General features: G+C 45.3%; 1 protein-coding gene across 1 annotated transcript; it reads right to left on the bottom strand.

The window, feature by feature from the left end:
- Window positions 1-4829: 4829 nt before the first annotated feature.
- On the bottom strand, window positions 4830-10336 carry LOC147034879 (uncharacterized). The gene is made up of 5 exons (XM_085890492.1): window positions 9858-10336; window positions 8896-9069; window positions 8703-8773; window positions 6306-6590; window positions 4830-6082 (listed from the first exon to the last, which is right to left on the bottom strand). Exons 1-5 carry the CDS (start codon window positions 10276-10278, stop codon window positions 6023-6025), a joined length of 1011 nt encoding a protein of 336 aa, XP_085746618.1. The 5' UTR covers window positions 10279-10336; the 3' UTR covers window positions 4830-6022.
- Window positions 10337-10967: the final 631 nt, after the last annotated feature.

Genomic DNA, 10967 nt, shown 5'->3' with positions numbered 1-10967 from the left:
AAGATCTCCCCGGCAATGTGTGTCTTCGGCCGCCCGATACGCGATTTCATCCCAATTATCACCGGGAAGTACAGACCGCACGACACTTGGCATGAGACCCTGAAAGCGAGGGAGGAGGCCCTCCGCAAACGTCATATCCCCACAGCCGACACCTGAGCAGAACACACCAAACGCCTTCCGCCACTTGCTGTAGGGGACCAAGTCCGCGTACAGAACCAGACAGGATTCCACCCAAAAAAATGGGACAAGACAGGCAGTATCGTGGAGGTACGCCAACACGACCAATACGTGATCAAGATCGACGGCTCGGGCAGAGTCACACTTCGGAACAGGAAATTCCTGCGCAAGTTTAGCCCAGTTTGCAATGACCAGCTGCCACCCCGGTCTATCTATGATGATCTAGCAACCCGCATCACTGTACCTGCACCCGTTGTAACACCGCAACTGCCTGACCTCGACAGCGAACCCGTGACATCTGCGACGCCAACGGGGCCCACGCCGGCACTGACGTCAGTATGCACACCCAAGCGCAAGACCACACCCGTTTTAGACATGCCAGCAGCACCAGGACGAGGCACACCGAGGCGCGCGATCCTTCAGACGCCACCATCGGCCCCTGAAACCCCGAGAGCCCCATCCCCACTGGGGCCCGATGTGACACCACCAGCACCAGCGATAGGTCAACGCCGATCCACCAGAGCGACCAGCGTGCCTGCCAGGCACAAGGACTACTCCATGGAATAGTCACACGATGGGCGATATAAACTTTTGTTCATTCATTAAACTTAATAATTTCTCAGCCTTTATCTATTAACATAATAAAGACTCGGAGGGAGATAGAGAACATTGTACTTTACGGTAATTCCACATATCGACGGTCCCCTGTGCCAGTGCGCATGCGCAGCCTGACCCGGAGCCAGGGATGTTGTGGGTGTTTCAACCTGTTCAATACTTGTTTGATTATTGTCGTTCCACGCTAAGAAAGTGGTCGAACAAATTGAACTCTGTTCTTATTTAGGATGAAACTTGGTAGACATGTGGGGGTGTTTCACGAGGACGAATTGATTCGATCTTGGTGAAGATTCCAATCCAAATCCGGATTTGAGAATTTTTTTTAAGGTCATTCTTCACATTTGAGAGACGGGGCCAAAAAAATGATGCATAGCATGATATCTCAAAAAGTTGTGGACGAGTCATGACAAAACTCGGTGGATTCGTTGGGTAGGTGATCATAACAAGATGATTCGATTTTGGTTCAGCTCCGGATGAAGACCCGGCCTATCAGTGGCAGACAAAATATAAACTGTACAGCCTGACTGAGATGTGCGCTCTACTAAGTGCGCTTCTACTTAATTATGAGATGTATCTTGAGGTTGTGGTGTAGTCAGGCCCACGGGGAGGGGCATGATGATGATGCATGATGGGCGTGATGGTGGAGGAGTGGCCGTGGGGTTCGGCGAGGGATATGAGGTGTGCACGCCGTCTGAGGTGTCGTAGTAATACTGGAGTCGGCCGGCTCGTGAGTGTACCGCGTACGGAATAAAGGAGAGCCGCGGGCACAGTACGCCCTGGCTCGCACTCGTGCAACACAGCCCGGCTCGACTGTTCCTCCGCGTCGTGTCTGCCTGCTAAGCATCCCCCATCCCAGTACAGTACAGAGGTCACACTTCCTGAGGATAATGCACGACCCTTCTTGGACCTTCCTCCTTGGTTTACTTCCGTATGCAGCACATGGCTGTGAGTCGCATCATTTCCAAATAACTTTCAGTTGAACGCCAGGCCTGGCCAGCCGGTTCGTGAAAGACTCGGGACAGGGTGAGGCTGATACTGATGCAACACCCTCTGTACTTGAGAGCAGGCACACCCAGTGAGTGATGAATCATCCTGCCAGTGAGACGTCAGGATGACAGTTTATGGCTGCGTGGAAATTCGAGCCCAGGCTCGAGGGCTCCAGGTGAGTGTGTGTTCCTCGACGCCATATTGTAACGACCTATAATTGTAACGCAACTTTACAGAGTGCGGGTGATGCCTCAATGTGGTCCCTCTTCAACATCTGCAATTATTCCCATTTTCTTGTGGATTCGGCGAAGGGAAAATTTTTGTCCTGAGTCTTTCACGAATCGGCTGGCCAGACCTGACGTTCGACTGAAAGTTATTTGGACATTGTTCTTGGTGTTGGCAGATCTATAACATCGACTAAGTGATGCCAGCAGACTGATTCCCAGCTTAACGTCCACTCGAGGGATGGTGTACTTTACAATGAAACTCCCTTCCCACAAAACACCAATCGGACAGTTTCATAGACGCGTCGGTATTCAAACCCAGACGAGACGGCTCAAAGGTAAGTGCATGATATCTGCACCAACCTGTCCGACCTGTTCCTGATGTAGATCATGATTATGTAAAATAAAATAAAAACAGGTCATGTGACCAACATTTTACATGACATGCATGTGGATTTGCATGCATACACTTATGTACCAACCTGTAATCTATACATTATCCTTTGGCCATTTGCCATTTCCTTTCAAACAGAGAATTGGAAGGCAAGAGGTTCATCCTCATCTACATCGCCTCGCCAGTCCTCAATACGTATGTTTTTTTTTGCCTGTACATCAGTGCAAAGCGAGATCCTGAGAGCTGACGAACGATCCTGTGGAACTTTATAGCTGCACACAAGGCTGGATTTTATGGCAGGTGACCCAGGTGAGCACCTGGGGCACCGGGCTCGGGGTGAGCCTGCCACGAAGATGTCACAAGGAATATCTAGAATGGCATTGGGTAGAGCGCATATCCCAGCCAGGCTGAACAGTTTATGTTTTGTATCCCACCGTGCTCTATATCGTGTTTGGCCCCATCTCTCAATGGTGAAGAATCACTTTGAAATTTCTACTATCCGGATCCGGATCTTCACCAAAATCGAATCAATTCGTCCTCGTCACAAACCCAAACTCTCCACCAAACTTCATCTGAATCCGTCTATAACTTTTGGAGATATCCTGCTCACAGACAAACAGACACGGGTGAAAACATTACCTCCGTCCACCTTCGGTGGATGAGGTTTAAGGAAATTTGGTCCAGGAGGCCATTTGGAGTCACTCCATCATGCCTGCACTGCACCACGACCAGATTAAATGAATCCGTCGAGCAAACGACTCAATTTCAGTTGGAGGTTTTTTGGGGGGGCGGGCGGGGGGAATAGTGGGAATGAGGAAAGTGGGGCAGGTACAGGGATATCACCAGTGTGTTAAAATAAAAATAGGACCACCTGTCCTGAAGCTCACCTGGATCAGGAGCAACATTCACTAAAACCCCCCTTAGACCTCCTCAGACCTGAATTTTTTTTAATGCCGTGAACAAACTTTGGTGGTTAAGGTTGTGGTCAAGTTTCATTGAAATTGTGTGTAATTTTGGAGAAGAGAGCAAAAACCTATTTGGGAGGAGAGGGTCAAACGCCCCCATCCCCCCCCCCCTGAGATGCCCTAAATGAGCGCAGATTTTGATGCGGTTGATAAACCTTTGTCAGGAAACAGATATAAAGGTTGTGGCAAAGTTTCATTTAAAGAGTGTGTTTGGCACAAGTGATAACACTGAAGTTTTTACGGACTGACTGGCTTACTAACTCACTCACTCACCTGTGGACACTGCTCGGTCGCATAAACTCACCTGTGAACACTACTTTGTCGCATACGCTCACCTGACTTAAAGTCCAGGTGACCTAAAAATGAAAACGTTTTTCAGGGAGGGGTGGGCAAAGGTGGTTTTGAGGGTGAAGAATACACAGAATCAACCACAAGGCATGCCTTGAGAAGACCCTTGGTACCTCTTCACCACCACATTCCCTTGCTACCCCTCACCACTGCATTCCCTCACTACACCCTCACACCACATTTCCTCACTACACCCTCACACCACATTCCCTTGCTACCACCTCCCCCACTGCATTCCCTCACTACACCCTCGCCACCACATTCCCTCGCTACCCCTCACCACTGCATTCCCTCACTACACCTTCACACCACATTCCCTCACTACACCCTCACACCACATTCCCTCACGACCTCCTCCCCCACTGCATTCCTCCGTACCCCCTCACCACTGCATGTCCTCACCATCCCCTCACTACTGAATGCCCTCGCTCTCTCCTCATCACTGCATGCCCTCACCATCCCCTCACTACTGCATGCCCTCGCTATCTCCTCATCACTGCATGCCCTCACAACTGCGTGACATCGCTATCCCCTCACCATTGCATGCCCTCAATAACCCTCACCACCACATTCCCTTGCTACCCCTCACCACTGCATTCCCTCACTACACCCTCACCACCACATTCCCTCGCTACCCCTCCCCACTGCATTCCTCCGTACCCCCTCATCACTGCATGCCCTCACCATTGCATGGCCTCGTTATCTCCTCATCACTGCATGCCCTCACAACTGCATGACATCGCTGTCCCCTCACCATCCCCTCACTACTGCATGGCCTCGCTATCTCCTCATCATTGCATGCCCTCACCATCCCTTCACCACTGCATGTCCTCACTATCCCCTCACCACTGCATTCCCTCACTATCCCCTCACCACTGCATTCCCTCACTATCCCCTCACCACTGCGCTCCCTCACTATCCCCTCACCACTGCATGCCCTCACCAACAAGTGGAGAGGGGAACCGAAAACAACCCTTGCCTGGGGCGTCATTTAATCGAGGGAGCTGGGCCTGACTGCACCAATCACTTCATTAACAGGTGACACGGATACATTTGAAGCAGAAACACCAAGCAGTCCAATTGTATGACGTCACTAACAGCATGAAATGAAAACATCTCTTGGTTTTACAACATGTAAAACAATAATTTATTTTTTCACTGAAATCACAACAGTCACTGAATATTACATTTGCCTCTGTATCAATGTGATAAAAAATATACGATGGACAAAGAGAATCAGATAATTCTGCCACTAAACAAACATTCCTTTTGTTTTTGGATAATATATCATAAACTTGTACCAATAAAATGGAGATGAACAATTGCATATATATGTATATGTATATATAGACATATACAAAAACAGACATGTTTTCACCCTGTTTGTGTCTGTTTGTTCATCTGCCTGTGAACAGGATATCTCAAAACGTTATGGACGGATTCAGACGAAAGTTTGGTGAAGATCCGGATCCGGATCCTAGAAACTAAAATTATTTAAATGATTGTTCACTATTGAGAGATAGGGCGAAAAACACAATACATAGCAGGAGATTTCAAAAAGTTATTGACGGATTCAGAAACTTGGTGGGCAGGTTGGATGTGTGACGAGGACAAATTGATTCAATTTTGGTGAAGATCCGGATCTGACGTATCAGTGTGAAACAAAAGCTAAACTGTTCCCTATGACAGCGGTTTGCGCTCTACCGAGTGCTATTCTCATTCCACCGATTGATACAAATTTTGCGTGATAGAAGCCTTTGTACTTTTTGCTCAGATAGAGACAATCCTTGCCAGTTAAGAACAAGACCTAGGCCTTCCTTGTGAAATGCAGAGCATCCTCCCAGCAGTCCAAGCATTTCTTGTGGTTCTTCAATCATCTCGTGGAGATGTGTACTTGATGTCTTTGAAACCCTGGTTGGGTTATCGGCTGGTAAGTGTAAACCTGAGAGCCAAGCCAGTCCAAAGGATTGTCGCGATGCTTTGGACACTTAAAAGTGGATTCACTATCCTTCACGAACATATCCATAACTTCAATGTCCATCATGATTCTCAGCCATGAAGGTGGCTGTCGAAAGTGCATATATCTCCAAAATAAAACAAAACAAAAAACACAAAACTAAAACAGTAGGTTGTGAATAATTACAACTTGCTTCAAAGTTTCTTGATTTCAGGAGCGCCCCAAGATTGCACGTCGTCCTTTGGATTCGGCCTTCGGTAAAGTAATTGCGGAACCGATAAAGTCATCTTCAAGTATATGTATGTTTCCTCATTTGGTTCAGTGGTTATCATTCTCTGTGCTGTCGATGAAGGATTCAAAATTCGATGGGTTGAGCCTCGATTGAAGTGGAGAGATCGGTGGCAAGGATTTGACCCTGTTGTGGAAACACGTGGAATCGTTTTTCAGAACAAACCGGACGCTGTATTGTGTACAGTGCACAAAAACAGGTTGTGTCATGTGTTACAAAATTTTATATTATTCAAAATTGCACTTCTCTTGTTATATTTACATTTAGTTGTTGTTCAGTGAGAGTGTACACAATATAAACGTGTGAACAGTCCAAAAGCTGAACCATGAACCAATTTGCTTCATCTTACCCAGCCCCCTTGTTGGTAAAGCCAAGGTCCAAAGGTGTCGGTGAGATACCGAGAACCGTAGGACACAACATTATACACTGCGCTGCCCCCGAGTCCAGCGAGCTTTTTTGTTAGCTCCATGGTCAGAGCAATTTTGCTGAGCTCAGGCTTCATGAAACCAGCATTGTTTGGTGAGACAATGGAGGATGACAAAGGTGGGACACTGGCGCCAACAATGTCTGCAAGATTCTGGAAATTCTTATATGAGAGGCTGCCGAGTATCTTCAAAATGGAATCAGACGTTATCTGCGCCACGTGGGAGAACATGGCATTATGAAGTAACACTGAATGAGTAAATAAATAATAAGGCACATGACATCATTTCTTTCTCAAAAAATATCCAGACCTTGAGTTTCGTTTCAAGGGTCGAGTTTCAAAAGCTTAATCTTGAGTTACAATTTGAATTATGAAAGCCAAACTGACAATGACATCATTGTCTCAGAGGTTTTCTCTCAAACCAATCTATTTTTTTCCACTCTTCAAGTACATCCACTCCCTATGGGAGCAGCAGGAAGGGCCATGTCATTATCATCTCTGGGGTATATAGATTAGAGTAGAACTCGGCTCGATGCGAAATATCGTCAAGTTTCCTCTCTTTCAGTTTCGTGTTAAACGGAAGTAGTAGTGGGGCAACTTAGCATAACAATTGTGCATTTTGTGAGGAAAGCACCAAATTTGGCACACCAGTAGCCTATCATATTATGAACAGATTTGGATATTGGGCCATCTCAAAATTTTTGATGGGAGTGGAAAATGGCTGCCACAGCCATCAGCGGCTGAATTTGAGATGGCCCAATATCCAAATCTGTTGATAATATGATAGGCTACTAGTGTGCCAAATTTGACCGGGCGTAGTGACGTGCGCCTGTAATCCGGCTACTCGGAGGCTTGGGTTGGAGGATCGCTTGAGGACGGGAGCTCTGCATTGGGCAACGCTATGAGAGGGTGTAGGGCAGCCTGGAGTCATGGCGAAACCCAATCCATATCCCTGTGTCATAAGAGGTGACCAGGGTTGTGTCAGGAAGGGCATCCGGTGTAAAACTTGTGCCAAATCAGTATGCGGATTATAACGGATGATCCGCTGTGGCGACCCCTAATGGGAGCAGCCGAAGGACAAACACAACAACTAGTGTGCCAAATTTGGTGCTTTCCTCACAAAATGCACAATTGTTATGCTATATTTAGCTAAGTTGTCCCACTATAGTGACTGTTTAAAAAGGTAATCATACGTGTTTGTGGTTTATAATATTTTTTTTTACTTCTGGTAGGTGTGCCCCACGAAACGTCACAAAAAGCGATTTAGACATACTAACATGACATTTGTCCAAGGAGGAAAACCCCCTTGGGGAGGGGTGATATTATTAGTGTTAATATTGATTTCTAATAACATTAATATTATGCTATTATCGCAAGTGTTGTTATAAGAAGTGGTCATGGAGAAACTCCACGATCAGCTATCTCAACACAGTTATACACCTTCATACGGATTTCGCCCAAAGTGGAAAACCCCTTTGGGAACGCGAGTAAATTAAGTCGTTACAACCTCCATCGTGTGACAATTAGTCATCCTGTCAAGTTTGGTTGAGATTGGATAAGTCGCGATCAAATGTATCACAGTCAAAAATACAAACAGACCAACAGACACCAAATTGTGTATTTTTGCATGATGATTAACTTTAGTCCTCGTTTCAAAGGAAAAGTTATTCATCTTCTTCTTTTGCGCGACAAATTATTGCCAACTTGTGGGATCAGCTGGGAGCAATGGTTCTTTCCACGTCTTTCGAGAACTGGCTGGCAATGCCTGATGAATAACTGGCAGGAAATAATATTTAAGCTAGGATTCCAGCGATAACTCACCTACTCTTCCTGAAAGACCCTGTGGGACCCTTAACACCCACCATCGCCACCAGTGATGGTTGAGGGGTCCTCCAGCTTAACGTCCTTTCGATGGACGGCACGCAAGTTAATGCATCGTTCTCCATGTGAAACACCAAGATGGGAGTTTATAGCTGGGCCAAGATTAGAACCATATCTAGAAAGTGAGAGAGGCGTGTGTACATTCCTCACCGCTATCTTTCCAGCCCTCACAGGTAGGTAGCACAATCTTACTTGGAAATACAGGTCGAACTGGATCACTTCTCACATGTTTTTTCTGCTTGTAAATATCCTTTATTTTTTTATCCTCCAATTATTTTTCTCACCACTGCATTACAAGTTACATTTAAACTTTTGTGCAATGTACACAAAACGATGGAAAAGAATATCCCCGTGGTCCTTCATTTGATCTCAAATGGATGGTCGAAGTTATATATTGAATTGAATACGATGAGGTTTTAAAGTGCATCAGTTAAAACTCACTTTCTCATTGATTTTGTCTCCTTGTTCTGCGAGCAGCTCCACAATATGACCGATGAGAATTCTTTGTTTTTCTGCAAAAAGGATGAAGAATAAAATGAATGTTAAAAACGAATGAACCGGACTTACTCACCCTCGGGCTTCTATTGCCCGAGTGCTGTATACCTCTCATTGGGAACTTATGAGCCGAACTTACCCGATTCACTCTCCGCAGGTCCTTCCGGGCTTGTGTGGATGTTTGATGCACTTCCGATTGGACTAATGGTGGGCAGGTGTTGTGTCAGGTGTCCAGCAAGCTCGTGCAGTTGGTCCGCAGCTTGCTGGCATACCTTATCGCTGTGATCGCTGTGATCTTCAATGTCTACCTTTTCTGCAAAAGTCAATGTGAAAAAATTTCATTCAGACCTCAAGAATTATTACGTCATATTTTAGATCTGAATAATACATGATGATTGCATTTATTAACCTCTGCCATCGAAGATGGATGGAGGTTACTGTTTTCACCCCATCTGTTTGTTTGTTTGTTTGTGAACAGTATTATGGAAAAACTCCTGGATGGATTTCGACGAAACTTGGTGGGGGGGGGGTTAGGTATGGTCCAAGGATCATGCCATTAGATTTTGGACTTGGTCCAAAACCAATATGGCCGCTATGGCGGCCATTTTGAAAAAAATATTTGAATTTTTGTTTTTGCATTTCTACATGTTTTAAATGATTTCCAACCCCCCAAAAGAAATTGTTAGAGAAAAAAAAACAAAATTTTTCAACTTTTTTTCAAAAAAAATTTCATTTTATTTGAAAAATATTTGAATTTTTTTTTGCATTTCTACATGTCTTAAGTGATTTCCAGCCCCCCCCCCCAAAAAAATTTGTTAGAGAAAAAAAAACAAATTTTGAAACTTTTTTTTCAAAAAAATTTCGATTTTATTTTTTTGGAATTTCTACATGCGCGTCGATCTAGTTTAGTTTATTCAATCGTGGTTCAGTAGAGTCTGATCCGTTTTGACCTACAATGAATAGGATATCAGGTTCACTTAAGTGACCCAGCACTATTGGCGGCGGAGGTTTTGCACTCTACCGAGTGCTCCCCCTCTAGTTCTTCTTGTTTTATTAAATTTAACACCATAAATTACATACTTGTACTCACACGGGGTTTACCTGAAAATCTGCAGCTCTCTGAACCCTTCTCTCTCTTCCATGTGGATCCTTTCTTTTTAATGGAGAAAGCCCTCTTGAAACTCTTCCTCCAAGACTGATCCTTCGTGGTGCATCGCTGGATGTTGTGGTGACGGAATGAAGAAAACTCATCCTTCGTCTCCTCTTCCTTCTTCTTCATGCTCTTTTGAGACTTTGTGAAGCCCTTTTTGAAAAAGCGAGTCATGCGAGAAGAGAAAGGTCTCTGTTGTTTTGGCTCAGGCTCCATCTTGACCCTTTGTCGAAGCGCGGCTGTTTCACTACGGGTACGCATGACTGCAGCATCTTCAGGATGTTTCAACGACTGAGGTGTGTCATTCATGCTGAAGCTGCGACGAACGTACACTTGCAGGACGCGGTCCATGTCGCTGGGCATTGCGTCCATCGCTGCGTCACAAGACAAGTCACAACACCTTCCTTGCTGTTCCCTTTTAAAAGCGCCCATCCCAGACCTGTAGGCGTTGCTACGTTGAAATATAATATCCATATATGTCAATCCTACCTTGTGACGTCATTTCCAAGCACCTTTGCCCCTCCCCTGGTTTTCTGCTCCACGTGATATTATTGGGTATTTCCGCTGCACACCAGGCTACAGGTAAACAGGTGAGCTCATCATTAGCAATTGTTGATCCACCACGTCGTCACAATGGAGATTTGTACAGATTATTTATTGAGTAAAATGTTCACACGTTTTTGAAAGCATGCATTGCTTTCCCTTGTGTTTCATTGCAGAGAAATCGAGTTGTCTCGTTCGGCTTGGCATCCTCAGGCACGTCGACCTTCATCGTGGACCTTCGGCCAAATTTCCGAGCTATACTCACCTGGATATAAAAACTTGCTGTTGGAACTTCTCGTTCCAAAATAAAATTGACCATGGTACAATATTGTAAAAAGGAAGAGAGCAAATTCGAATGTTAAGAAAAATCATCGTGTGGTTCTGGTGTGATGATGAATAAATTCACTCTGGGATTGAGACAAATTACAGAAAATACATAATGAGGATATAAATAGCAAGGAGCAGGCGGTAAACAGGTGAGACAAAACATTGGTACAAGCTCCACCGTGCCACACTGA

Source organism: Eptatretus burgeri, chromosome 1 (genome assembly GCF_056783735.1).
Source record: "Eptatretus burgeri isolate ZD-2024b chromosome 1, Ebu_testis_v1, whole genome shotgun sequence".
NCBI classification, from domain to species: Eukaryota; Metazoa; Chordata; class Myxini; order Myxiniformes; family Myxinidae; genus Eptatretus; species Eptatretus burgeri.
Note: the sequence above shows the minus strand (reverse complement) of the source record. Positions and strands in the feature narration are given on the sequence as shown.